Genomic DNA, 27,649 nt, shown 5'->3' on the forward strand with positions numbered 1-27,649 from the left:
CCAAGCCTCCACACAGTCCACACAGAGACACACAAATAATTGGAAAGATACAGAATGCATCTTGAATTCCACTTCCACCCCAAAAAACAACTATGCTGAAAAATCTATGCACAAAGAAGAATATAATTCAGAGAACAACAATACCAAGTGTAGAACAACTACTACAATTGCCAACTAGCAGCAAAACAAAAAGAAGGCCTAATAAAGAAGAACAATGTCATCCCAAAGTCTGCACCCCTACTCTCAGATCCTCTCGCTTGGTCCGAAAACAACTCTCTGGATCAATCCTATGGCTCAAGAATCGCCTTACCTACCTTTGCCCGGCCAGTCATAGTCATGTCATAGCAAGCTGAACGGAGGATTGTTCAGTGCTGCGGTGAGCAAGGTGACCACTAGGATAGCGAGGGTGGCTTGGAAAGCTTGGGGCGCCGACCATGGCGCAGCGGTGCGTGCACCGGCGCTGCTGGTCTTCTTCAGGGACGCCAGCCACACGTCGTCTTCAAGCTGCTCATGGCTCGGCCTCCGCAGTCCATGCTTGCCTGATCTGCCGCTGCAAAATTGTCAAATGTGATTGGTCTGGTTAGACTCAGTATTAGTATAGAGTACTTCCTAACCAGTTACATAAACCACAACCTATTGTCAGTGACAAGGAATCAAAGATGTTCAGTTAGACCAAGCAAAGTGTGATTGTGATAAAATCCTATCATGTCTTGTTGCTTAAATTTCCTAGGCTCCAACTAGGCAATTATTTCAATCTTTCTAGTCATGACCAACCAACATACATACAAGGTGGGCATCGAACAAAGGCAAAAAAAGAAAAGAGCAACTCAATCAAAGCTTCTTTCTTTTGCTACAAGCCAAACCTGTCGCCTTCTCTGTTCTTTCCCCAGTTGGTCATTTCACATTCGAAATTCAGAATCTCAAAACAAGAACAGAAATTTGTCTAGTTCAGACAAGATCATGGTTGAGTCGAATTCGAAGGAGATCTCTCTACTGCAGAATGAAGATTCATCTAATTGGTTCAAGGAATTGTCGCAAGAAATTATGTACCTGTTTGGATCGGAGAGCGGGCAGAAGGTGATGGTATAATCGGTGTGGTTGCAGGTGAAGGTAGAAGTGGCATCATCATAAGCATAACTATAAGACTTTGGGCAAGCCGACTTGAAGAGCTGGGAGTACTGCGAGGGGTGGCAGGTGTCGGGGTTGCCGTAGGCGCCATTGCAGCAGAACTCGGGCTTGCCGAACGCCTCGCAGGCGCTGCGGCACGCCCGGCCGCCCGCCCCGCCGGCGCGGAGCTCGGCGGGGCAGCGGTCGTTGAGGTCGACGAGGCAGCCCGTGTCCGGGCAGTCCGGCGCCGAGGGCCGGACGAGCATGGGCAGGTTGTAGCCGTCGACGAGGCTCACGTCGTAGAAGTCCTTCCCTCCGTCGCCGTCCAGGGTGAACTCGGCGAGGGTTGCCGGTGGGGTCGCCCCCGCGCCGTGGCACTCCGGCGAGTTTGTGCCGCAGTCGCCCGTGGCGCAGGAGGGGCCGCCGCCGCCGGATTTGGGGGAGAAGTCGCAGCCGGAGCGCGCCCAGAAGCGGCCGGACCAGCCCGTGGGCGCGTAGAGGGAGCGGGACTGGCCTGGGGATAGAGCGAAGCCGGTGGTCTCGAGCGGTGGCGTGCCGGAGCCCGAGAGGATCCCCGGCCACACCGTGTCCGGGCACCGGTTGGTGAAGGTGAAGGTTATCGCGCCCACCGCCGCCGGCCCTGCGAGACGAAATCGAATCGAAATCGAGGTACAGATCGAGAGAGTACAAGCAACATCCGCGAGCACGGACGGAGCGTGGGGGTGAATCGATGAATACCTTGGAAGAGGGAGAGGAGGAGAAAGGCGAGCGAAGCCGGGGAGCCGAGGAGGAGGAGGAGCAGCGACGGCGGCGGAGCCATGGACGGAGACAATCAAATGAAATCCCCGACCTGCTCGAATCCCTCCGAATCGAACCGAATCAACAGAGCCGCGCTCGTTGGCTTCTTCAAGCTCAGGGAAGGGCGCAAGGAGCTTGGTGGTGGTGGCTGGCTGGGGTTGGGAGCTTTTGGTAGCAGAGGTGGGGAGGGAAGGCGGGCTTTGAGGAGGTGGGAGGTGGCGGCGGTTTCGGCGGAGGACGACGAAGTGGCGCACGAACTGGCTGACGCACCGACCACGGCCACGGCCCCACGCACTATAGCCCTCACTCACTTCGCTCGCCCCAGCAGGACCAGCGCTCGTTCGGCTGGTTCTTGCAGCGGCGGAGGAACCGGCCGGCCGGCGAGACGCCGGCCTAGAATGATTGGCTGCTCTTGCTTGCTTGATTTCCTCTCTAGCTCGTCGACATGGGTGAGCCGAGAAATCCCCGATTCTGTGTTTTGTCGTTGAGCCGTCCAAGCAAGAATGTACTGGTACGTGTGTCCACACCCTGTCCCAATTCCCAAACACGAATTTCTGTTCCCAGCGACGAAATCAGGCAGCCAACGCCGAGACATCAACATCAGCGGCAGCAGAATATCGTGTCGACTGTTCGAATCCAGCCAACGGGGACGACAACGAACTTGGACGAAAATTCGTGTCAAAAAAGACAACTTGGGCGAAATCAGTTCGAACGAGGCTTCTTAAAGTTTGATCAATTTTATAGATTGGACGAAAATTCGTCTAAAATACAACTTGGGCGAAAATTTTATAGCTTGATTAAATTTGAAATGAAAAAACTGATTTAGAACAAAACTCGAACAACTTGTATACTGGAGTAGATAGGAACGTAGCCACGTAGGGGGCGACCGGAGCAGTACTTTAAATCCAACTAAGAAATCGGATTGTGCTTTTCCTTTTTTTCGAAAAGCAAAGCGAGTGTGAGAGGAGAGGCCATGAGGACATCAAATCGAGACGGAGCTTTGCTGTCTCTGTGTTTTTTGTGTCACTTTCGGTTAAGCCTCTGGATCTCGAAAGCCACCGCCTTGCTACTAATCGATCGCCATGACGTTGCTTAGCTAGCTAAAACATCTCTAATCTTTTTTCCCTTTTACTGACAGTAGCTACATACATGATCGAATTCACTCCGAGTAAAAAATAACTTTCTGCTGATCAGCTTTAAAAAGAAAGCCAATATGTAGATTTCAGTACAGCTTATCTCTGAAGATCTCTGTCATGTTTCAAAGCTTTTATGTCTGGACACAAGACTTGATTATTCATGAAGGAAATTGCATGACGGTGATACTTACAGGGTTTATGTCATCTAACAACTGCGAGATGAACAGAACATGAAACGTCTCCAACGGAGTTCAGTTCAAACCACCATAAGCTATGAAAGAAACGACAGAACACCACCACCACCAACAACAAGATTCAGACTTGAAAAGTTTCTTCTCTGTAAACAGGCTACATTCAGATTTGAAATGGTTCTTGTCAGTAAACAGCAAGATTCAGACTTGAAATGTTTCTTCTCAGTAAACGGAAAGGTTCAGACTTGAAATGCTTCTTCTCAGTAAAAAGCAAGATTCTTCTCAGTAAGTAAACAACAAACGACAAAACAACTTACAACAACAACAACAACAACAACAACAACAACAAGATTCATGATTCAGACTTGGAAAGTTTCTTCCCGGTAAACAGGCTAGCTTCAGGTTTGAAATGTTTCTTCTCAGTAAGCAGCAAGATTCAGACTTGAAATGTGTCTTGTCAGTAAAAAACAAGATTCAGAGATGAAAAGTTCCTTCTCAGTAAGTAAAGGAGTAATATACACCAGGCCGTATTAAGATGAAATGAGACCACCAGTACAATACAAGGTTCTAACCTCAAAAAGAAAAAGAAAAAGGCTATACATACAACCAAGATCAAGGTACAAGTTAACAAGGAACAATTAACATCAATTAAGCTCTACAAAACCTAGCCATCATCACCATCATCATCATCCTCGGTGCCAAGGCCCCAACCAAAAAAGGGATCAATTTGCTATACAAGTACCATCCGTAACCTATACATGTTGGGTCCAACCAAAAGGGAAGAAATCACATTGCAAAAGCAGTTCAATCAGGCACCTGAAATTGTAATGCACATATACACAGACACATACACGTTTGCTAGGCGGGATGCGACGATGATGATGACGACGAAGGAGTGATCAGTCAGCTTGTGTGTGTGTGTTGTTCTTGGATCCCTCTACTTACACACGCATGCATACCGCAATCGATCGATCGATTGGGATGCAGCAGGCCGGGCCTCTCTGATCTGCAACCAAAATCAGTCATGGAATTTGGGTCAGCAGTAGTAACCTTTGGCCCCTCTGGATTGGTAGAGCTCCATCCTGATCTTGGCCTCGGGGAGCAAGCTGTCGATCATGGGGTCCTGCACCATGTAGCTCTGCTTGGACGCCCACTCGAGCACGGTGAGGATCTCCGCCTGCGCCAGGTCCTCGCTGTCGGGCACGTTGTGCGCCACCAGGCACACCAGCAGCAGCGCCGCCACCTGCACCACCTGCTCCCCGAAGTAGACCAGCTGGACCAGGTGCTTGGCGCCGCCGGCGTTGATGATGGCCTTGGAGTGGTCCACGTGGAGGTAGTTCTCCGTGCAGGCGAACTTCGTCAGCGCCACGGCGGCCTCCTTGGACACGTCGGCTTCTCGCTCGTCTAGAAGGTTCACGAGAGGCCCGATGATCCTGGTCTCCGTGGCGCGGAAGGTTCTGGAGAGGCATCCCAGGGAGGTGATGCAGGGGATGAGGTTCTCGTCGTATTCCCCTTTCTGGACGACGCGGAGGAGCTGGTCGACGACGGCGCGGGCCGCCGGGGACGTGGGCTTGAATGCGGAGCGGCGGAGGTCCGAGTTCTGCTCCGCGACGCGGCAGATCTCCATGAGCGCCAGCGCCGCGTTGTACTTGACGTCCGGGGCGCCCTTCTCGAGCAGGATGGAGAAGCAGAGCAGGGCGCGGGACTCTGTGATGTTCTTGCACACGGCCGCGTTGCCCATGGCGAGCTGGCACAGGGCTCTGGCCGCGTTGGCCTTCATGTAGGCTTTCGTCTCCTCGTCCTCGAACTCCCGCCCCCGGGTGCTCGTCCCGGACAAGGACGCGTTCTGCTGCTTCGTTCCGGCAATGGTGCCCGCGGTGGCGGCGGCGGCAATGGAGGTCGAGCTCGCGGTGGTCGTGCCGACGCCGGTCGAGCTGCTGCTGGTGGGTCCGCCGGCGGCGGTGGTGGGCTTGGCCGCGATGCCGGCGCCGGCAATGGCGTGATCGGCCCCGGCGTCGGCGCCAATGGCGGAGGCGTCGTGGTGGTGGCTGCTGCTAGAGGCGCCGCCCTTCTTGTCGAGGAAGACGGAGTGGATGGACATGCGGGATGCCACGGCGTACTTGGAGTGCTCCTGGACGGTCTCGAACGCGAGGTGGGAGACGAGCAAGCGAATCACATTGCTCTGCATAAACGCGTCCTGGCACTTTGGGTGGTTCGTGGCGAGCTCCGACACGGCCCAGGCCACCATGCCCTGGACCTTCATGGGCGCATCTTTAAGAATCTTCGAGAACGCGGTGCAAACGCCGGCGAGCACCATGAGCTCGACGCACTCAGGATCCCTCCCCAAAAGCCCAATCGCGAGCGCGGCGTTCTCCTGCCCTTCAGGGCGACCTTCCTTGATGAGCCTCAGCAATGGCGGCACGCCGTCCTCCTCGATGATGAGCCGGCCGTAGCGGTCGTTGTCGCGGGCCAGGGAGACGACGCTGGCGGCGGCGTCGGCGCGCGCGTCGTGGGTGCCGGTGTAGAGCACGGCGATCTGCTCCCAGATGAGGAACAGGATGGGCTCGTTCTGCGCGATGGGGGGTAACCCGATGTGGTCGTCCATGTCGGCGTTGGCATTGGCGTAGTTGGAGACGCGGAGGATCCATGTGAGGTCGCCGATGGAGTTGTCGAGCTGGGCGGAGGTGCGCTTGAAGGATCCCGCGGGGATGATGGTGAAGACGCGGGAGACGATGCCGCGGGCGCGGCAGCGGTCGAGGAGGGCGGCGGCCTTGTCGAGGGCGCGGCCGGTGTCGTCGAGGATGCGGCGGGCGGGGCGCTCGTAGAGGTCGGCGCGGGCGGCTTGCCGGAGCAGGGAGGCGAGGCGCTCCACCTTGGATTTGAGCTCCAGGCACTCCTGCCGGCACGTCTGGGCCTCCTCCGCCCACTTTATCACCTGCTCCGCCACCTGGATCGGACGCGCCAAGATCGCCTTCAGGTCGTCCATACTCCTCCTCCTCCTCCGCCGCCGCCGCGGACACCGTCGTCTTCCTCGTCACCGGCGGGGCGGAATTAGTCGTCTTCTTTGGCTCCGGCCGACCGACGGCGGCGGCGGCCAAGGGGAATGGAGGGCTAATTGGGCCTCGGTTTTTTGGGGGGGAGGGGACGGAAATGGAAGGGCGGCATGCGACGGGAGAGAGGCGAGGCTCTGTTTGGCTCTCATGGATGAGAGGCCACGCATGCCACGCCGGTTTCCATTCCATTCTTCTGCCCTTGCTTAACTGCCTGCTGCTATCTTCGTCTCCCTCTCGCTCTCTTCCCCATTTGGGCGTCTCATCAGCTGCCGTCTGATAGCCACTAGGATCAAGGGAGGATTTTCATTTCCATGCAACATATCGATCACAACAACAAGAAGAAAAAAAATGTGTTGGGTTGGGTGTGTGGCCCATGTATGTGTATCTATATGTATAGAAGGAATGAGAAGAGAAGAAGAATGATTCCAGAAATTTCCCCAAGTTACCACATGGTATCAGAGCGAGAGGTGGAGGCGATGCTGGGCTTTGGAGGTGGCCGGCGGTGAATCAGCGGCGTGTGGTGGAGCTCCGAGCCTTTGGGAGCGTGATTGCTGGTGGGGAAGAAGCCGCGGGCTGGGTTAGCAAGCCTAGGCGGAGGGCTTGCAGGTGGACTGCAGTGTTGTGGTTCATCCAGGCATGGAGTGGAAGCAGGGAGAAACAGAGGTGCTGCAACAGGTTGCAGGGCAGTGGGCAGCTGGTTGAGGTGAGCCTCAAGGGCCTGAAGGCAGCAGCGGCTGGGTGCAGGAGATTGGTGATTTCTGGAGGCAGAGAGGTCGTGTGTGCTTGCTGCTATTGTGGTCTGAGAAGAAGAGAAGAAACTGCAGGAAGCGAAAAATTAGAGGTGAATTTGGTGGGCTGCTTCTTCTGTGGAGGCTGAGAAAGGAAAATTCTTGCAAGAATGGGGGGAAATCAGGAAATCGACAAGGTACTTGAGAAATTGTCTCGGTTGTTCAAGGCGAAAAACAAGGACAATCTAATTTTGATGGGAAAAGATTCGGATGAGATGCTGAAATCTCAGTGGAGGAGTTAGAGAAACTGAAAAACCTAAGAAGGCTTGAGAGAGATATAGAGAACACAAGAATGACAACTGTACTTGGTACTGCATGTTAAGCTTCTGCATCTCCACATGTCTCAAAATCAGAGTGGATACTGGATTCAGGGGCATCTTGACATGTTACGGGCACATCGAGCGAGTTCGCAAAATTTACTCCGTACTCCTCAACATGCAAGCAAACTATCCAGATTGCTGATGGGACTTCACGACCTGTTAGGGGTGTTGGTGATGTTTAATGCACTCCATCTATTATGTTGTCATCAGTTTTATATGCTCCCTCTTTTCCAGTTAATTTGGTATTAATGAGTTCCTTGGTTGATCATATGGATTGTCGAATTACAGTTGATCGGTACAATTGTTTAATCGAAGAAAAGAAGACTAGAAAGAAACTTGGAACTGGTACTAGGTACAACGGTCTATGGTACTTGGATAGAAGAAGAACCGACGGAGTCATATGCAGTGCTTTGGCAGTTGCTACAAGTGAAACAGAGACTAAGGTGATTCTTCTTCATTGTAGGTTGGGCCATATGTCATTCGATACCATGAGTAAGGTCTTCCCGGATGAGTTGAGTAAGGTGGAGAAAAACAAGCTAGTATGTGATGCTTGTGAGTATGGAAAGCACACAAGGACGTCGTATGTGAGTCGTGGACTCCGTAGTACTTCGCCATTTGTGTTGATTCATTTTGATGTTTGGACTTCTCCCGTGGTCTCTGTGAGTGGAATGAAGTATTTTGTCACTTTTATTGACTGCTACTCCTGTATGACTTGGATATATCTGATGAAGCACAATTCTGAGGTATTTCGTTGCTTTCAAGACTTCTATGCCTATGTTAGAAATCAATTCAATATTCGTGTTCAGTTTATAAGAACAGATAACGGGACAGAGTATGTGAATAAGGAATTCAACGATTTTCTTTCAGCTGAAGGAATATTACATCAAACTTCTTGCCCTGACACATCCCCACAAAATGGAGTGGCTGAAAGGAAGAATCGACATCTTCTAGAGATAGCTAGATCAATGATGTACACTATGAATGTGCCTAAGTTTCTATGGAGTGAAGCGGTTATGACGGCTACCTACCTCATTAACCGTATGCCATCAAGAGTGCTTGGGATGAAGACTCCTTATGAGATGATCTTTGGGAGAAATGAGTTCATTGTTCCGCCAAAGATGTTTGGATGCACCTGCTTTGTTAGAGACCACAGGCCCTCGGTGGGGAAGTTAGATCCACGTGCTGTGAAATGCATCTTCATAGGTTACTCATCTGGACAGAAGGGCTACAAGTGTTGGAGTTCTAGTGAACGACGAACATTTGTGAGCATGGATGCGACATTTAGAGAGTTTGAGCCGTTCTATGGAGAGAAGACTGATCTCAGCTCATTATTTGACTTTGACTCACCTAACATGAGTGATGCCAGTCGAGAGGGGGAGAGTGAAGCAGTGAGGACAAAGGAAGATGAACCATCAAGAGTTGTGGTTGGTTCTATTCCATGTCCCATTTTTTAAGAGTATCGGGAGGCCCATAGGCCACCCAGTCCCATTACTAATAATAAAACAATTGTACAGTGTGCTGCGAAAATAAAACTTGGTCCGGCAAAATGAGAAATGCTACAGTAAGCAGACGGTTTAAAAGCAGAAAATAGAAAGTTCATCAAGCCGCATCATCCTGGAGTGTCTCGGTGTGGCCGGCTGGTGTATGGCGCGCCAACAGCTCATGAAGCTTGCTCCTGATGAGTGAACTGTGGAGCGAAGTCATCAGCCGCGGTGACCATGGCAAGAGGAGGCGGCTCCCAGGCTCAGGAGAAATGTGCAGAGATGAGCATCCCCCAGACAGAGCATCCGCCAGCAGAACACCCAGATCAGGAGTTGATGGCGCGAAAGAGGAAGTAGCTGCAAAAGCAAGGGCTTTGTTCATTTCCACAATAGTCGTACTGGCTCCTGGAGGAGACCAGTAACGTGCTTGCGGAATAAGTCGACCTCCTCCAGCAGGCGATCCTTGAACAGCAGCGACCATTTGCGGAGAGACTTCAGAACCATCCACCAGATCTGTTTAATGTCAGTCCAGGGACGATGGTTAAAGATCATATCACTGCGAAATTTTCAGAGATTCCACATGATAGCAGCATTAACAGTATTCATAGTTGAATGGTTTTTATTAGCTATCCAAAATCTAGCAACAGATTCATAAGAGAGCCCTAGTGGTTTCTGAAAATATAGTGCAGGTAAAGCCCAAAGTGCTTGGCTAACCACACATTCAAAAAACAGGTGATGAATTGATTCCTTGTCAGAACAGAAAACAAAACTTTCAGGTTTCTTAATGTTCCTTTTCTTCAGGTTGTCTCTAGTCATAATTCTGTTTTGGGAAAGCAGCCAAAGGAAAATGTGCAATCTTGGTGGAACATGAAGAGACCAAACAACAGGAATAAAGATGGGGATAATGCCCCTAAAATTAATAATGTTGTACAAGGAACTAGAGGAATAGGTTCCAGAAGCATTGTATTTCCACACAAGAGCATCTTGGTTATCAGATAAAATAGTGCTATGTAGGATCTGCTCTAGTTCATACCATTTCTCCATTAAGAGGGGTGGAAAAATTCTCCTAAAAGTTAATTTAATATTGGACCTATCCCAGACAGAACTGAGATTGACCATTTGCTCATTACATATTTCATAGAGATCCCAGAATTGGACAGAAAGGGGAGATAAACCAAACCAGGTATCTTCCCAAAAATGAATTGTATTACCATTGCCAACCACCCATCTACAGCCCATCTTAATTGCTTGGGCAGCCCAAAGCACACCTTTCCAAAATCTAGAACTGCCAACAGTTTTACAGTAAAAGATGTTGGGGGAGGAAGTGTCATACTTGTGGTCTATAATGGTCCGCCAATTTTTCCCTTCCCCAAGTACATACTGTTTGACCCAAGACCCCAGCAGGCACATGTTGAGGTCTTGTAGGCATGGAAATACCCATGCCCCCAAATTCTTTTTTCACACAAAGCAGGTGCCAATTGGCTAAATGAAGTTTTTTGTGTCCCTCTGCATCACTCCATCAATAGTGTGCCATCTGACTGTTAATTAGTTCAATGGCCCATTTAGGGAATTTTAAAAAGGAAAGCAAATAGACAGGAATGCTAGCAAGGCAGGATTTTATTAAAACCAGCCTCCCAGCATATGAAAGCAGCTTGCCTCTCCATCCAGCCATCCTCTTGAGGATATTATCTACAAGTGGTTGGATGTCTTCTTTCCTAAGCTTGTCATAATGCAAAGGAATGCCTAAGTACTTAATGGGGAAGCAGCCTATCCCACACCCAAGGATGTTTGTAAAAGGAACTACTTCATTACTGTGCATGTTAATGGGAATAAGCTCACTTTTGTTGTAATTGATTCTCATGCCAGAGAATGCTCAAAATAGGTTAGGATCCACTTGAGGTTAATGGCAGTTGTTTCATTTTTATCAACAAAAAGGATGGTGTCATCTGCATATTGTAAGCAGGTGATCCCCCCAGGCTGAACATCAGGGCAGAGGCCCTTAATGAGACTAAGTTGGGAAGCTTTCACTAGCATTTTAGTGAGAACATCTACTACAAGGTTAAAGAGGAGGGGGGAGAGAGGGTCTCCCTGCCTAAGTCCCTTTCCAGTTGTGAAGGAATTTCCTTCAACATTGTTCAGTTTCACACTAACTGACCCATCATGAGTGATTTGGTAGATCCACATCAGCCATCTTTTTCCAAAGCCCCTTCTGATGAGGAGTTCAGCAAGGAACTCGAGGTTAACTTTATCAAAAGTTTTCTCATAATCCAATTTTAAAACTACTCCTTGTTGCTTAGAGGAGTAAACAGAGTGTAGCACTTCATGTGCAGTGATGACACTTTCTAGGATGTATCTACCGTTAATAAATGCAGATTGGTTGCAGGCAATTAAAGTGTTCATGATAGCAGCCAGTCTATTAGTAAGAACTTTTGTAAATAGTTTAAAAATGCAGTTCAGCAGGCTGATTGGCCGAAACTTCTTAATTTTAGTAGCATTTTCTTCCTTTGGAATAAGGGTTAGAACAGCAAAATTCAGTCTAAAGATGTCCAGGTCTCCTATATAGAAGTCAGAGAACATGGCCATGATATCTGGTTTAATTAAATACCAGAATTTTTCGAGAAAAAGGAAGGGAAAGCCATCAGGGCCAGGTGCTCCATCAGAGTAGGAGTAAAACATAGCTGTTTTGACTTCCTCCTCAGTGAAAGGGGCCTGTAGAAGTGTATTCTGCTCATCTGAGATCAGTTCCTCAGGAGCAAAAAAGTCCTGGTTCAAGGAGAATCCAAGTCTTGGTTCATAGATAAATAGATTTTTATAAAAATCAGTAGCAATATGTAACATATCAGAGGTTTCAGAGACAGTGCCATTTGGTCCCTCTAGTATTCCATGTCCTATGAGGGAAGAAAGATGGAGAAAACCAAATGAGGAAGAAAATCTGAGGGTATATACGAGGAGACAACCTATGGATGAAGAGAGGTGGAGAAAGCCGAACGAGGAAGAAAATTTAAGGGTGTATAGGAGGAAACAACCAACTCCAACAAGTGACATACACGCGCAGGGGGAGCACCAAGCTCCAACAAGTGACACCAGAGACACAAACGTGCAGGGAGAGCACCAAGCTCCAACAAGTGTTGAGATTGTTGACTTGTCTGATGGTGAGACATGTGCCACACCAGCTCCATCTGATGCAAATGATTCAATGGACTTGCCTGTTGCCTTGAGGAAAGGAACACGGGTTGGAGCTGGAAAACCTCCAGATAGGTATGGTTTTGAGCATGACATAGCTAATTATGTATCATACACATCTTTGTCACCGAGGTACAGGACTTTCATTGCATCATTACAATCCGTGGTAATCCCAAGAGATTGGAAGGCGGCAAAGCAAGACCCAGTTTGGTATGAGGCAATGTTAGAAGAAATGAAAGCTCTCGAGAAGAACAAGACATGGGATCTTGTTTATCTTCCATCAGGGAAAAGTCCAGTTACTTGCAAATGGGTATATACGGTGAAGCAAAATCCAGAAGGGAAAGTTGAAAGATACAAGGCGAGACTGGTAGCAAGAGGTTAAGTCAAACCTATGGAATTGACTATGATGAGACCTTTGTGCCTCTTGCAAAGATGAGTATAGTAAGAACTCTTATTTCTTGTGCCGCTAACTTTGGTTGGCCGTTGCATCAGTTGGATGTCAAGAATGCATTCTTGCATGGGGATCTTCAGGAGGAGGTTTATATGTAGATTCCACCTGGTTTTAGTACTCCAAACACCAAGGGCAAGGTGTGCAGATTGAAGAAGTCCTTGTATGGCCTCAAGCAGTCACCAAGAGCGTGGTTTGATAGGTTTCGACGAGCCATGTGCAATGTGGGTTACAAACAATGTAATGGGGATCACACATTGTTCTATCGACATTCAAAGAATCACATTACCATCCTTGCTGTTTATGTAGATGATATTATTATCACAGGAGATGATAATGTGGAGATAACTCAACTGAAGGAGAGGCTGAGTAAAGAATTCAAAGTTGTGGACCTGGGTTAACTCAAGTATTTCTTGGGCATTGAGATTGCACGATCTCCTAGAGGAATAGTTCTTTCTCAAAGGAAGTATGTATTGGATCTACTAAGCGAGACCGGTATGTTGGGGTGTCGAGCTGCTTCAACTCCAATTGAGCAAAATCACCAATTGTGTGCTCAGTCGGGAGACCCGGTTGATAAAGAGAGCTACCAAAGGTTTGTGGGTCGACTAATATATTTGTGCCACACGAACCAGACATATCTTATGCAGTGGGTGTGGTGAGCCGCTACATGCATGACCCAAGAAGCGAACATTTGGAAGCAGCTCATAGAATCTTGCGCTATCTTAAAGGGAGTCCTGGCAAAGGTTTATGGTTCAAGGGAAATGGGCACTTGAGTGTTGAGGGATATTGTGATGCTGATTGGGCTAATTGCCTTGATGATAGGAGGTCAACATCTAGCTTTTGTGTCTTTGTTGGAGGAAACATGATTTCTTGGAGAAGCAAGAAGCAGTTTGTGGTCTCCCGATCAACTGCAGAAGCAGAATATAGAGCAATGTCGGCGTGCTTGTGCGAAATGCTATGGCTGAAAGGTCTCCTATCAGAATTAAGGCTACTAAGAAAAGGGCCATTAAACTTTTTGTGTGACAACAAGTCAGCAATCAACATTACAAACAATCCAGTTCAGCATGACCGGACAAAGCATGTGGAAATAGACCGCTTCTTCATCAAAGAGCGACTTGATGAGGGAACTTTAAAAATAAGCCATGTAACCTCTAGAGAACAAATTGCTGATTGTTTGACAAAGGGTTTAAGGGGTACGGAGTGTTCTTTAGCATGTAACAAGATGGGGATGATAGATATCTATCGCCCATCTTGAGGGGGAGTGTTGGGTTAGGTGTGTGAGTTGGGCCCATAAGGTCATGCATGTGTATGTATATGTATAGAAGGAATGAGAAGAAAAGAAGAGTGATTTCAGAAATTTCCCCAAGTTACCACAGAATGTCACCTTTGAACTCTGTCTCGTCAGGGTTTTGCGTTTTCTTTGCCAAAAGAATCAATAATCGTGTGGAAAACAATACATATAGGCTGATTCTCTATCTGGCCCGTGATTGGTTTTTGCTTGCATTTCTTTTTTTGGAAATCGTTATGTTTTTGGAGGTAAAGGAAGGATTTTATTCATTAACAACGGAGTGCACGAAAGATTATGCAAAGCTTTTGACGATTGCAGAGAAGGTGGGGGCAACAAGGCTTGATTTTGCACTGCCCACCTGATGCCGGAATCTGTCCATTTGGATCATTCGCCAAGAGCTTCCAATTAAGCTGCATCTGAGTAGATACTGCCTACATGCAGCCTCTTTGCCTGGGGAGATACCACCACGGGTCACTGAAGCATTGCCGTAGAACTAGAAGCAAGAGGAGCGAACAATGTGGCTGATCTTGGCGGTGGAAGCCTAGAAAGCAGATTTGTGGGGAGTTGGAGCTCGGTTTCCTTCTAGTAGTAGGAGTCGTCATCATCATCGATCGAGAGTTGAACCTAAGCTAGGGGCTGAAGTGGAACCACGTAACCAATATTTTGCAAAGAGCCGTGGTTTGCTGCCAATGTCAAGTTTGACTTCGACAGAGGAGAAGAAGGAGAAGAAAAGGCGGATCAGTCGACGATCAACAGCCGGCGGCATGCATCTCGCGGCCCACGGGACGGGATATTCCAATTGGAAAAATCGACCGAGGCCACACAGCCAATCAGCAATCGCCTCGCTGGCGTCGCGTCTTAATAAATTAGGATTAAGATTTAAGAAGCATTTTGTGGTGGCACGTCGTGGTCAACTCTGGTTTGCCTGACAAGAAAACGCGCCGGGGATGGATGGATCGATGGCCGGAAAATGATGTCGAACCGCAAGAGGGAGACACGCATGTTTGAGTTGACACGGGGAATTGAAGGCGAGAAGAAGAAGATTGGATTCTGTTCAAACCTTGGATCAGTAATACTAGTAGTGTTACACAGTATAAACAATTAAAGGTCAAATTCTGCCTACAGGAGCATGTTTCTGAAGATTCATCAGTGTACAATCTGATTTCAGAACAGCAACAAGAAGAAAAGGAAGATTGGTTTCTGTTCAAACCTTGGATCAGTAGTAGTGGTATTACATGGTATCAACAATTGAAGGTCAAATTCTACCTACAGGAGCATGTTTCTGAAGATCCATTACTGTACAATCTGAATCTAGAACATTCAGAAGAGCAAAAAAAAAGAAGAAGAAGAAGATGAAGAAGAAGTAGAGACGCATGGGTCGTGGGTCACCGAATGTAAAAAATATCCAAGGTGAGCGGCCATGGCCGCGCTGGTACGTGTGTCAGAGGCAGTAGTATTCACAAACAAGAGAGCCGTCAGCGGCGGCGGCGGCCCCGAGCCGCCGTGGATGTCGAGATCCTACCAGCACTGGTCGGTCTCCCATGTACGGCGAGGCCGGCGGCGGCCCCAGACGCCTCCGTCGTCGCCGCCCGTGCTGCTGCCGCCGCCGCCGTAGTAGGCGTGGGCGACGACGGAGCGGTCGTAGCGCGCGCGGGCGTCGGGGTCGGAGAGCGTGGCGTAGGCATGGTGAAGCCTGATAAACTCTTCGTCCCCGCCAGCTCCGGCCGCGTCGGGGTGGCGCTCCCGCGCCAGGCGCCGGTACGCCGCCTTGATCTCCCGCCCCGTCGCGCCCGCCCGCAGCCCCAGCACCTCGTACAGCGTGCACCGCCCTGCCGACGCCAACGCCGGCACAGACGACGCGACGGCCACCGCGCACCTGACCGTCCTGGCGGTGGCGGAGACCCGTCGGAACCCGGCTAGCGTCGCCGGCGGAGCTTGAGTCAGCGGGGGCGCGCAGATCATGGCAGAGAGAATCGGAAAGCTCGGAGAAGGAGGAGAGGGATCTGAGGCCGAGTTTTGGATCTGCGTGGACGATGAGTTTGGGGAAGATGGGGAAGAAAAGTTTAGATCTTTTTTCTTTCCGGCGGGTGAGGATGAGTCGGATGGAGGTTGGGGCAGTTTGGCAGGGCCTTTATATAAAAACGCGGGAGAGAGCAACGGGGATTCTGTTTTGCGTTGTGAGAGAGAAGAAGAAGAAGAAGCCACGGTGGGGATGAGTCAGCGGGCGGCAGCGGGTGATCTCATTTGATCTGATCCATGTGAGATTTCTTTCTCAGTCCGGCTGATGTGATCTCACCGGCAACTGGGGAGAGTCCCACAGAACGTCGACGCCCCCTGATTGCCTGCCACTCGCTGGCACGCCGCACGCGGCTTCTCTTTCTAGTCGGCGGAAAAGCTTTTAAAAACCGGCTGGCTCGACCAGGACCGCACGCTGATTTCTTAGTGTGAGCGCCCGCGTTTTTGTTTGTTTGCTTGCTTAGCTGCGACACCGACGTCTTTACTTGTTTTCCTTCTAGAAGCTTCTTTCTTTCTAGAAGCTAAACACACGAGAGCAGCAGGTGCTCTCGAAGTGCCCTTTCTCTACCCTTTCTCTACATGGAAACTCACCTGCAGCGATGTGGCGCCGTTTGGGAGTTTATAAGCCATGCACTCAATTCAAAGGTTCAACTTGGCAAATAAGCAGATCAACGGTAATATTACACGTAATTACATACACTGGTCCAAAATAAGTGACTTCAAATTATATAGATTCTTATAGAAATACACGTCATTTATTTTGGTACGTCCTACTTCGTATTGGAAAGAAGTTTCCGGTGGTACTATTTTCGACACAGATGTGACCATCCAACTCCAAGCATACAGGCGAACCGGTTGTAAAAAGAATCGACTATAGATATAGTTCTGTATATCTTACATCAATGGATCATCCAGCAAAGAATAGGCTAGTATAATAAAATAGCGATGACTAGTTATTTTTACATCTATATGGACCAAACAAGGACCGTCTAACAGGACACACAAGATAAAAGAAAAGTCCACAGGTGCTGAGCTGAAAGAGAACAAACAGGGAGACCAACACACGGCTTTGTTCCATTTTCCCTGGTGTGTCTTTGAATGATGCAAACATATACTTGAACACCAATGCCGGAGGAATGCCTGCTACTTCTTCCCATTGAACGCCCGGCAGCCACGGTATAAATATAATTGTCATGCCTGGCTGTTACCCGGGGTAGAAACTTCAGCGCTGCACATAGGGCATACCTGCAATGCAGACACAGCAAAATCAATTGGTTGCACTTGTCACCTTTAGGTTGCGAAATGACTGTCTAGTACTCCTACTTCGGGTCGCTCCAAAATTTAAAGCTATTATAGACACATGGGTTGTATACCTACTTGTACATCTAATATCATATAAATTGCAATATCCGCATTGCTCTAATTCACTACTTTATCACATGGAACGGGACATCGTAAGGATTGGTATCATATAGCGTGGTGGAGAGAATGCTTTTGAATCACGTTTGATGGATGAACTTAGAGCAGCTGCTACGGGTTCATAGACCTTTTCATTTCAAGGAACATGGAAGAGCTTAGTGGTTAGGGCGGTGGCGGTTATATATACCTTGTTTAATTGCAGCCACTGGTTAATGCATTCGGAATGGTACGAATGCTTGCAAGGAAGTGCGACCAATGATTCACCTTCCTCAAATTCCACACGACAAATAACACACCTGCAAAGAAACTTCATCGATCAGAAGATTGTCGTCTATACAGACAGGTTGTTTAAGAGACAGAAGTTCAAAATCATGTCCATACTGTTCCGTGTTGCTATCTTGCTTATCTTTTGCCTCGTAAGTTACTGAAGGTAATGAAGCCAGAGTATCAGCAGATAGGCCTCTGCTTTCGGTACCAACTACTTCACCCAATGCAACCAGTTCCTAAGAAGACCACAACCATTAATTAATATCCAACAGTGAATATTGAAGGTTAAGTCTGGTTCAAAAAAACATATACACGGAATTCTAACACCACCTATCTGACTTACCTCATAAGAGTATTCATCTGGATCAACATCTTCCCATGCATCCTAAAGTTTGACATAAGCATGAGTATTGAAATGTCAGATCCCAGCTTCATTCTTGGAAGAACTTTATGACGTTAACAAGAAGATAAAGACCATGAAATTCACAGATATACAAACTGTTCAGGTGATTTTTTAAACTGAATGGTTCAGGGGATGCAAATTATTATAGGCTTATAACATTTCCCCCTAAATCTGTGGGGTTTATGGTCTTGTTCCCTAAATAAGCCACTCTGTAAATTGCGTTCATTTTTTTTCTAACTGAAAGGCAGTGTTCCTGCCACGTTCTCAAAAAAATATATCCCAATTCCCAGATAGTATAAGATACGATGTCGAACAAGCAATTTCACATGTCAGCAAGAGTATGCTTATTTACAAGAATCAGATAGTCAGGAATAGGTAGATTTAATTCTGAAATCTATGTCAGTCTTTTCTGTATTTACAAAGTTTTAAAATGATGTACGGTAGATTTAATTCTGAAATCTATGTCAGTCTTTTAAAATGATATACATGTCACTGTGTTGACAAAATCTGCGTTCTTTCTAGTACAAGTAGAGCGTTTCAAGTTCTAGCCACCAACCCCTGAACCTAATAGTCGCATTAACATGATTACTCTAAACAACTTCAAAATGGTGACCAGATGGAAATTGCGAAGAGAGCATGTATATCTTGACATGAACAATTAGCGGCAATATGTTCTAAACATTCAGCTACACATGCTGAAGACTGGAGGGACAAACTAGTGCCGGTCTTTTGGTTAGAAACTAAAATGTTTAAGTTATCCCTGACCCTGCATACATTACAAGCCTAAAGTCCTTATCTTGGTAGAGAAGTTATCCACTTCATGACTGCGATATGCTGAATTAATAATAGTGGATTGGACATGAGAGTTCCAAACAAATGCAATGGGATGAATCGTCACCTGTGCGCTATCCCCTTCTTCGGCATAGGCGCCGTCATATTCGCCATCATGTTCCATCCCTTGCCCTACTGAAGAACAAACACGGTAAGCAACATCCTAAACCGATCAGAGAAGAGAACTTGACTGAATTTCTGAGAAAGACTAAAAGAGAACATATGTGTGCTGCACACTCACAATCAGAGATACCCGCGAGCGCCATGAGGCGGCCGGCGATCTCGCGCTCCTCGGCGTCCTGCAGGGCGCGCGCGTACGCCTCGTCGTCCTCGTACTGCGCGGGGTCCACCTCGGCGTCGCCCACCACCTCGTCCCCGTCGCCGCCGCCGGGCAGCGCCCCTTCCTCCTCCTCCTCGTAGTCGCTCCCCTCGTCATCGTAGTCGTCGTAGCTGCCGGCGTCCGAGCCCGAGTAGCCGCTCCCGTAACCGCTCAGCATCATGTAAGCCCGTTCCTGAAACGCCCCCCAAAAAATCGAGACCACGAACCCATCAATTCAAGCCCGCCGCCGCCGCGGCCGCAGTGGCCCGGACAGACAGAAGAAAATCGCGAGATCTCGAAAAGCTTTAGTTACCTGCTCCTGGAGCACGCGCGCGAGGGCGAGGTCCGCCTCCTCCTGGCTCAAAGCGGTGAACGGCCGCCTCGCCGCCCCATCAGCCGCCCCAGCCGCCGCCGCAGCGGCCGACACGTCGTCGTCTCCTCCTCCTGCAGCGGCTGCCGCGGCAGGGCGATTGGGGCTCCGGTTCTGGTCCGCGCTGGGATTCACTTCTCCAACTCCTCCTCCGCCGCCGGGGGTGGTTTCCTTGGAGGCGTCCATGGGGATTGGAAAGGAAAGCAGCGAGCGGTGGGTGTTTGGAAGCTTGTGGCGATAACACGAGAGCTCGACGAGGCCAAATGAAACTGCTCCCGTCTCGTAATTTCGTTTGGGGCTCTCCCGTTCCGTTGCGTTCCGTTTAGCCCCGTTGGGTTGGGATTTTAAACCCCGGGGGTCTCAACCGGTTGCCCACCGAGTCGGAACAGGTTCTCGAGATAGAAACGGTAACCCGAGTTGGAAAAGGAAACAGGTTACGACTTACAAACGGTCTTTCTGTGGGTCCTACACGACAGACAAGGGAAGCTAATTACTGGAGTATTATTATTTTCGAAAGTTATTGATTCTTTTTGAAAAATATTAGCCGCAAACGTTCGCCTTCGTGCCTTTTGTCCTCACGCGCGACGGGCTCTGCACCGTTTGATTTCCATCGTGTGCACAACCCGTCTTTCCCTAGAAGTCTCTTCTAACTACGTTTTTATTAGGTAAGCAAAAGTTAAGAACCGTAAGATACGCATAAAGAGGACGGATTTTAAGCGTCTATCCCGTTAGGTTGGGTTTTTAAACAGGGAGAGAAGAGGCGGTAACGGCTGTCTACCATAATCCTTACCGATTAGTTAGATTTCCGATGACGTGAATGCACGTGGAAGAATGAGCACGGAGAAAGAAATTTGTAGTTGATAAGAAGAATGCGATGAGTGGCACCTAAATACATAACCTACCACTGGGTTAGAAGTCTCTTCCAACTATAACTTCTGTGATCAATTGCGCACAAAAATTAAGTACAATTCGGTGCACATATGAGGATGACACAAAATTGCAAAAGCTATAAGTACAAATTTTGAAACGACGAAACCTGTCTAAAAACATCTTCAGCAGTAACCCCTAAAATAGGGTCCTTAAACTGCATCTCCGGACTCCTCTCAAATTTTAGGATCCCAAAATTTACAAACATACTCTCTGTTCCACGGCCCCTATTCTCTTTATGACATGTGGATCCTGCTTGTCAACGAGAGTTGTCTTTTCTTTATTTTATTTTCTTCCTTCTTCTCCCTTTGTAATCTCGATCCAATGCTCTCTCTCTTCCCCATTCCTCTCGATCTCCACCATCTGCAGCAACCACGGGCAGGTGGGGGGCTGCCGGAGCCGGCGGTGCTCGGCGAGCAGGAGGGTCGGGCGGAGGTCGTCGTGAGCTGGGGGTGGAGCTGCGGGGTCGGAACGGTGGGGGTGAGGGCAGCGCCGCCGAGGTTGGGGAGATCAGGGGCGGCAGCGCACGGCGTCGGGAGGGCACCGGCCACCTCTGGATCTCGTGGCCGCCGGGAGCGAGGCACGTGGCAGCGGCGGCAGCGGGTGAGACGAGCTGGGCGCAGCAGCCCCGGCCGGAGGCGACGGCAGGAGGTGAGACGAGCTGGGTGCGGGGCTGCGGCCGGAGGCGACGGCGCGGTGCAGAGCTGGGCACAGGGCGGCCCCGGATGCGGCGGCGCTGTGCGGCTCAGCGCGGGGGAGGCAAGGGGGGGCAGTGGGAGGAGGAGGAGCTGACCGAAGAAAGAAGAGGGCGTCGGGGGAGGAAGAAGATGGCGTCGAGGAGAAAGAGCTGACGATGGAATCGAGTAGGGGCTCCCTCCGGGTCCCTGGGAATGAAGAGCATTTTTTTTTTGTCCAGGGACCCTGTTTAGGGTCCATACTGAAGATGCTCTAATGTGATCCTTGCCAGTTAATCACATTTCGGACGGTGCATATGGAACTGAAAGAATGAGTGCAGAGGAAGAAGTCTGCAATCGTAAACAGGTTGTTTTCTGTATAAGCCTTGCCGGCACCTCGTCAATTCCGTGTACACCAAACAAAGCCTTGTCTGGACGGATTTTTGTAACGGAACGGAAGGTAAGGCTTTGCCATCTCGTCAGTTTAAAGCAGGTTGTAACGGAACGGAAGGTAAAGGTTGTTTGGACTTAAAACCTTCCCGGCGAACCTCACGGCAAAGCAAGGTATTGCATGAGCCAACCGTGCCGGCCCATCTCGTCGTTTTCTTGCACGGCTGCGCCATGATTTTTTAATATTCTTGACACGAGTATCCAAGGTGTTTTGCAGAGACCGGTTTTCTGCTGCCGCCGCCAAAGGTCGAAGCGTCAAATGATGTGCACGGCAAGTTAAGGAGCATGTGATGTTGAAACTCAGCTCTAAAAGGCGAGTCATGCCACGGTTCCTTCCATCTTTTCTTTGGTTGCTAGTCAAACTTGCCACCAACAAGCCTGGCCAAAAGTGTTGGGGCTACTGAAGTCAAGTCAATCCAATTTTGACAAGAACATGAATTGGGGAAAGCATTAAGGTGAAAATTTAGCAAATTTTGGCAAGAAGCCTTTTAGCCTTTCTTTTTTTTGTAATAAACAGAACAAAACAAAACCAAACCAAATCAGACACCCTGCCCATGCCCATGCCCATGCCCATGGCCCAATACCGTTGATCCGTTTTTTTAGGAAACCTAGTACTGCCACCTAGCCAGGCCCATTGACAAACGACAGATATGGGCTGGCGCAAGCAAGACAGAATCCTACCAAATCCAATGCTCGGAATGGAGGATCCCATCGTCTCCCTGTTCTGGAACTGGGACAGCTGAGTACTTGAATGGAAACTACTATTCTGGGTGATAAACAGTCAGCTATATAGATAGATAGTCTTCTCAGTAACCTAAGCTCCACAACGATCTCTGGTACAATTTTCACAGTAACAGTTTATAACTGGAAAAAAGAAGCAGCAAACAAGGCTCTTGAATCCCGTTCCCACATGGTTGGGCGCTAGAAGCAGAACGACTGTTCGACACTAAGACGGAGCAAATAAGTTATCCTGCTGAAGATTTTACACCACCCCGGAAGGAAGTCGCAGCACCAGCTGTCCACCAACAACACTGTGCCAAAGGAACTCATTGGTTATGCAACGCATTAAGGCTTCGAGTCAAAGCGATGGCAGAAGCTAGATTATGTACCTCTTCACATAGTAGTAGCAGAAATCTGCAAGGATGAACGTTTGAACGATTTCAGAGAGAAGCACCATTGAAGGCCACAGGCCGTAGCCCAGAGCAGTCAACAAACGGCCACGAGTATCCAAGACCTGCCAGAAAAAGGGGCATCATCACTCAGTTTAGATGGACTCGGTCACTGAATGCTTGGATTCTGCAACATGAATTTAGTTTCCTTATTTTTGAACCTCATATACAATGATGCTACTAGTCCATGCATTAAAAGTAAAAGTCGTCTCAAGAATGGTGCAACTTAAAGTTCAGGCACTAAGAGATACCACCCAACACACAATTAGGTAGGATTATGATTTTGTCGGATACATTGTATCAGGCATGAACGTGAATGCTGATGATGGTAAGTTGGTAACATGGAAAATACACTTCGATTCAAGAATATTAGAATATCTTTACTTAATGACGTAAAAAATGTACTACACTGCAGTGAGAATTAGATAAATTATAGAATAGAACAACCAGTAGAGATGCAGTTTTCTTTTATTCAAAGTGTTTTATTTTGTGGATCCAAGCTATAAAAGGTCTTAACCTCTCTTTCCGAATATGTCATATAGTGACTGAACACAATTTGTGTTGGTGCTTTGGTGTAATAAGAAACTAAAATTGTACTACATTTTTAGCGTGAAAAAAGGCCAGAGAAAAGAACCTGAAGGACCCAGTGTGCACAGCTAAGAAACCTTGCAACACCCAACGCAAACACATAATGAGCTGTGAACGGTTCAACGATCTGCACAAATAATACATGTTGAAATTAGAAATTTGGCTGTTCAACTCTCCATTCAAGTTTCTATGTATAATTTAATATTTACCTTTGTGTTTTGCATCAACCGCAACTGGGGCAGCACTGAAACAGCTTCCAAGTAAACACAGAAGGCCCAACAGATCCTGTTGATCATGATATGTGATGTTGAAGGATGAACAAGTACGGCCAGCACAGCACAAGGTACCACCTGGAAAGCAAGTCCAGTATAAGATAGCATATGTGGCAAGGGCAGAAGTGCAGCTCTTTCTAAAGGTGATACAGAGATCGTATAACGATTAAATGAAACCACAATATACAACAAAGATATATGGTAACGACAAATTCGAAGTGGGACAGGTGACATGGGAAAGAAAATGCCAGGATCAACTAATGTTTAATATAATATCCTAAATCATCAAAGGTTTCAAGTTTCGAAGCAGATATCGCTCTTACCACATAGTACAATGCAAAATTGTCCTTGTCCAGCATATAAGTTGACCTCAATTTGAACCGGATCATGTAAATGACGAAAAGAGTAGCTACTAATGTAGCTGAATCCAGTATAGTATGGATGTCATACTCCATAACAAAGCTGCAGTACAACCTAACAGCCAGGAATAATGCTGTTAAGTCCTGAGACTTGAGTGACAGTCCTGCAAGGATTTAACCGAGAGAGAAAGGTTACAACAAATCAGTCCATTGATACAACGAAGAGCATGGCTACAACAAAGTACGCATCAATCATCACAAACAAACAATAACAAAAGAAAAATAGGGCAACCTCATCTTAGAATTATAATTCTTGAGATACAATGATATGCCAGCATAGTGCGTCTTATTAGAGAATATAAAGACACTGTAGGATGCTATATCACAGATTACTCACTTTCTCCTTAATAAAAAAATCATCAGAGGTGGACACGGCCTTCACTATCTAAAAAACTTTAATAGTATCAGAGACCACGAGAAAATTCCATTCCCCACTTTCTGCTAAGCAGCCAAAGAAAAAAGAATCATCGATCTGAAATAGTGTCATAACATAGTATATAGCAGTAATGCTTTTAGAGTTTATAAAACGCGAGAATTTGGATCTTAAGTGTCCAGATCACAACCTCAAATTGAAGGGAAAAAAGGATTGATGATGATGCTCATGCATATGAACTATGTAAGCTATGAACCGTGTCATTGATATGTTCATTTCTCATCCCTTTCATGTTAGTTCCTTGCAACCTCCACAGATGCTCTTAGGATCTAGGTATAAGGCCTTTTCGACAAGTAAAGCAGGAAAGTTTCTGAAGAACGGCGAGTCCATGACAGAGACAGGTGTTCTAGTAGGGACTGAAAGGCGCACAACTTAACCACCACCATCTTTGCACCAGATGATGAAGTGGTCCAAACAAATACCTTATCCACTACCATATAAACCACACTTGATCAGAAAAATCTCTGCTGCCACCTTATGAATACATAAGAAGATTGCAACCGACAGGCAACATTGTGTAAATTTCCTGCAATCTGCAATAGAACCTCCACGCTACGCAAATGGAACAGAGCGATTGGGTTGGATTGGACAGGCATAAGCTCTTCCCCCCAATTTGCACTCGCCCAGCGAAATCAAGACAGCAATTTCACCGTTCCCCAGATCAGTGCATACCAAGTAGTAGTTCATCCACTGCCTTTGCAATGTACAACAACACAGCGCCAAGTCGCAGACAGTACTAAAGTAGCACTGTATCAGTTAACTCTCGCACATGATAGCAAAACCGTGTGATTCATAGTTGCAATTGCATACACCTCGCCCCAGAAAAAAAGGCAGATGATTTATGTACGCCCGTCGACAATCCATGGTTCAACACCCAAGGGCAGTCAATTAGCACCAAATATAATACTACTGCTGATGTAAGTAAGAGGATGACAAGCTAAAACTAGAAACGGGACGCGCCAGGAAAGGAAAGGAGAAAAGAAAAAAGGTTACTCTACGCATAATCGCAGAAAAGGGGGGCGAAACTTTCCAGGAACCGGATCAGGCGGCGGTGGGGAACCCCGCGAGCTCGGCGGATCGAGAGGGACGAGAAAGGGCAAAGGGGGGAAAGTTGGGGGTGGGGAGCTGACCTGCGCAGGTCTTCTCCTTGGTGAGTTTGTAGACGAGTAGGGCGATGCCGATGGCGTGCGCGGCCTCTGCGGCGACGAAGAGGTTGTCGTGGTCGTGGACGATGAAGCGGATGAAGACGAGCGCGGCCATGCCGGCGACGACGGCGAGGAAAGCCTTGACCTTTGGCGGCTGCCTCCGCACCCACCCCAGCACCACCCCCATCGGCCTCCGCGACGCCCTCATCTCCTCCGCCTCCTGCTACTGCTGCTGCTCCGGCGGGCCGCCGCGGCGCGCGAGAAAGAGAGAGCAGGGACGTTCCTTGCTCCGGCGGGGGTCCCGACCCGTGCGCGAGAGGTCCGGCCTGGGGACTCTTGTGGGTCTTCCGGTGTGTGCCTGCAGCTGCAGGAAGGGTTCGGGTTTATGTTGGGTTGCTGCTTCGTTTCGTTTCGTATCGTGTCAGGTCTGGAAAGAAATCAAAAAGAGATCGTTATAGATAATAATCAAATAAAAAAGTATAGGATAATCGTGGCGTTTATCTTGTTTGATGTATCAGATCTTTGGATTGATTAGTCGCAAGCACGTCATAAATTGATACTCCAATTGAAAGTGTACCCGCAAAAAAAAAAAGACGAGCCATTCGGAAAACGGAGGCTGCGATCAGGGGGGGAATTCAGCTTTAATTCAAGGTTGCTGCTCCAGTACGGGTTTTGGTTAGTGCAGGTAGGCCGCCGATGGGAGTAGGCCGGGGTTGAGCCATCTGACCCGATCTACTACTCCTCCTGCTGGACCGAATCGGCTGAACTGAAACTGAGCAAACGAAGGTGTTTGTTTGACCTTGGAAGGGATTGTTTAACAACAACACGCGCATCGACACCGCAGGTCGCCGCCTCGTGGAACACTGGAACGAACGCAATGCGACGGCGACTCGCACTGCACTAGTGGATGGAGGACGTCGTGCCAGCCCGGGCCAAACCAAACAATCGAAATCCCTCCCGTGCCGTGCCCGTGCTGCTGCTCTGGCTTAGCGACCTCAATTGAAATCACTGGACCTGGACGGCACGGTCCTTTCCCACCGTACCGTGCCGCTCGGGTTGGACGTGTGCTACATGGGCCCGCGCATCGGGTTGGACTGCTCTGGGATGGGCTAATGTTCCATGGGCTGACGGGGGACGCGGGGAGAGTGGGCCTGTAGTAGATTTTTCTTTTTTTGAGCGAAGGGCCTGTAGTAGATAGCTGTGTGATCCCACCAGGGAAACATGGGCTCGCGTGGAGCCGTCCAGCCCAGAATACTGACGGGCCATTGGTTCTGGTTTTCTCTCCGTGTTTTTCCTTCCTCCGTTTTGTTTTGAATCCAAAGCCAGCCCAGTTTGTTTCTGCTCAATCACACGCCACAGCCGCGCGTCTTTTGCGCTAAAAAAAAGGTAGCCGCACTCTCCCTCAAAAAAAGAAGAGAAAGAGACAAACGTAGCTGGTGTGTGGGAGAGAGCCTTTGGATTATTGTCCCTAGGTTTGGAACTTGAATTCAAATGTACATGTCATGTTACACGCAACTTTCACCAACGTACAAAGTTATATTTCCTCAAGAAAAATAAAATTGATGTCTTTGGAACATGTTTCACAGCTCGTTGGTTTCCGTAGAAAAATGGTTTGCATCATCCAAGTCATCTTGGTGCGCCGAGGACGGTACGATATGTTTTTGTTTTCGTCGTCACACTTGACTAATCTCAGAAGTGTGTGTCCACGGTGTCTGGTTGCGGCACGTGTTCCGGTTAGGACCGTCTTTCTAGCTCCATTCTAGAGTTGTTATAAAATGACGTCTTGTCATCATACCGTTGGTGTCACATCAAGCATCTCTCACCTAGGAACGACTCCTTTAGAGCATGTTCAATGCAAGGTGCTTAAGGTAGTGCTACAAAATTAAACCGGTTTATTCTCAAGCACCAGTGCTTATTTTTATACTAGAAGTGCATAATTAAGCACCCGTCCTATAGAACACAAGCATCAGTGCTTAGACAAAAGCCGGTTTATTTTGTGCAGGCACCTCCCTAAGCACCTTGCATTGAACATGTTCTTATAGGAGTATGTTGTTTTAACCGAGACAAAAGGTTTGCTTCATCTTATTGATCGATAAAATAATAGCCACAATAAGGAGTGAGAAGTAGCATCTTTATATTTCCTCTCTATAATTC

General features: G+C 48.3%; 5 protein-coding genes and 1 long non-coding RNA gene across 8 annotated transcripts; 1 reads left to right on the plus strand and 5 right to left on the minus strand.

Annotated features, from left to right (window-relative positions):
- Window positions 1-72: 72 nt before the first annotated feature.
- LOC100831651 (thaumatin-like protein 1) lies at window positions 73-2,075 on the minus strand. Its single transcript, XM_014899975.2, has 3 exons — window positions 1,846-2,075; window positions 1,051-1,747; window positions 73-550 (listed from the first exon to the last, which is right to left on the minus strand). The coding sequence occupies exons 1-3, from the start codon at window positions 1,925-1,927 to the stop codon at window positions 340-342; spliced, it is 990 nt and encodes a 329-aa protein (XP_014755461.1). The 5' UTR covers window positions 1,928-2,075; the 3' UTR covers window positions 73-339.
- An 891-nt stretch (window positions 2,076-2,966) lies between these two features.
- Window positions 2,967-6,716, minus strand: LOC100831960. Of its 2 annotated transcripts, none has more exons than XM_024461890.1 (2): window positions 4,084-6,716; window positions 2,967-3,389 (listed from the first exon to the last, which is right to left on the minus strand). In XM_024461890.1, the coding sequence occupies exon 1, from the start codon at window positions 6,216-6,218 to the stop codon at window positions 4,269-4,271; it is 1,950 nt and encodes a 649-aa protein (XP_024317658.1). In that variant the 5' UTR covers window positions 6,219-6,716; the 3' UTR covers window positions 2,967-3,389; window positions 4,084-4,268. The 2 variants fall into 2 exon arrangements, with proteins under 2 accessions (XP_024317658.1, XP_014755700.1); XM_014900214.2 differs by lacking the exon at window positions 2,967-3,389 and adding an exon at window positions 3,710-3,984.
- An 8,156-nt stretch (window positions 6,717-14,872) lies between these two features.
- On the minus strand, window positions 14,873-15,951 carry LOC100841056 (chaperone protein dnaJ 11, chloroplastic). Its single transcript, XM_003574850.4, has one exon. The coding sequence runs from the start codon at window positions 15,753-15,755 to the stop codon at window positions 15,312-15,314; it is 444 nt and encodes a 147-aa protein (XP_003574898.1). The 5' UTR covers window positions 15,756-15,951; the 3' UTR covers window positions 14,873-15,311.
- Window positions 15,952-16,650: 699 nt separating this feature from the next.
- On the minus strand, window positions 16,651-19,747 carry LOC100841356 (E3 ubiquitin ligase BIG BROTHER-related). Of its 2 annotated transcripts, none has more exons than XM_010237087.3 (7): window positions 19,362-19,747; window positions 18,971-19,241; window positions 18,797-18,861; window positions 17,839-17,880; window positions 17,610-17,731; window positions 17,416-17,524; window positions 16,651-17,054 (listed from the first exon to the last, which is right to left on the minus strand). In XM_010237087.3, the coding sequence occupies exons 1-7, from the start codon at window positions 19,602-19,604 to the stop codon at window positions 17,001-17,003; spliced, it is 906 nt and encodes a 301-aa protein (XP_010235389.1). In that variant the 5' UTR covers window positions 19,605-19,747; the 3' UTR covers window positions 16,651-17,000. The 2 variants fall into 2 exon arrangements, with proteins under 2 accessions (XP_010235389.1, XP_003574899.1); XM_003574851.4 differs by having other exon boundaries at window positions 18,797-18,864.
- Window positions 19,748-21,132: 1,385 nt separating this feature from the next.
- Window positions 21,133-22,409, plus strand: LOC112271961. The gene is made up of 2 exons (XR_002965538.1): window positions 21,133-21,583; window positions 21,687-22,409. It is a non-coding gene; the product is annotated as an uncharacterized LOC112271961 (long non-coding RNA).
- LOC100841660 (putative ER lumen protein-retaining receptor C28H8.4) lies at window positions 22,214-25,889 on the minus strand. The gene is made up of 6 exons (XM_003574852.4): window positions 25,481-25,889; window positions 23,822-24,021; window positions 23,436-23,576; window positions 23,273-23,353; window positions 22,579-22,703; window positions 22,214-22,500 (listed from the first exon to the last, which is right to left on the minus strand). The coding sequence occupies exons 1-6, from the start codon at window positions 25,701-25,703 to the stop codon at window positions 22,452-22,454; spliced, it is 819 nt and encodes a 272-aa protein (XP_003574900.1). The 5' UTR covers window positions 25,704-25,889; the 3' UTR covers window positions 22,214-22,451.
- Between the last annotated feature and the right edge of the window lie 1,760 nt (window positions 25,890-27,649).

The sequence above is a fragment of the Brachypodium distachyon genome, chromosome 3 (assembly GCF_000005505.3).
Source record: "Brachypodium distachyon strain Bd21 chromosome 3, Brachypodium_distachyon_v3.0, whole genome shotgun sequence".
Lineage (NCBI taxonomy): Eukaryota > Viridiplantae > Streptophyta > Magnoliopsida > Poales > Poaceae > Brachypodium > Brachypodium distachyon.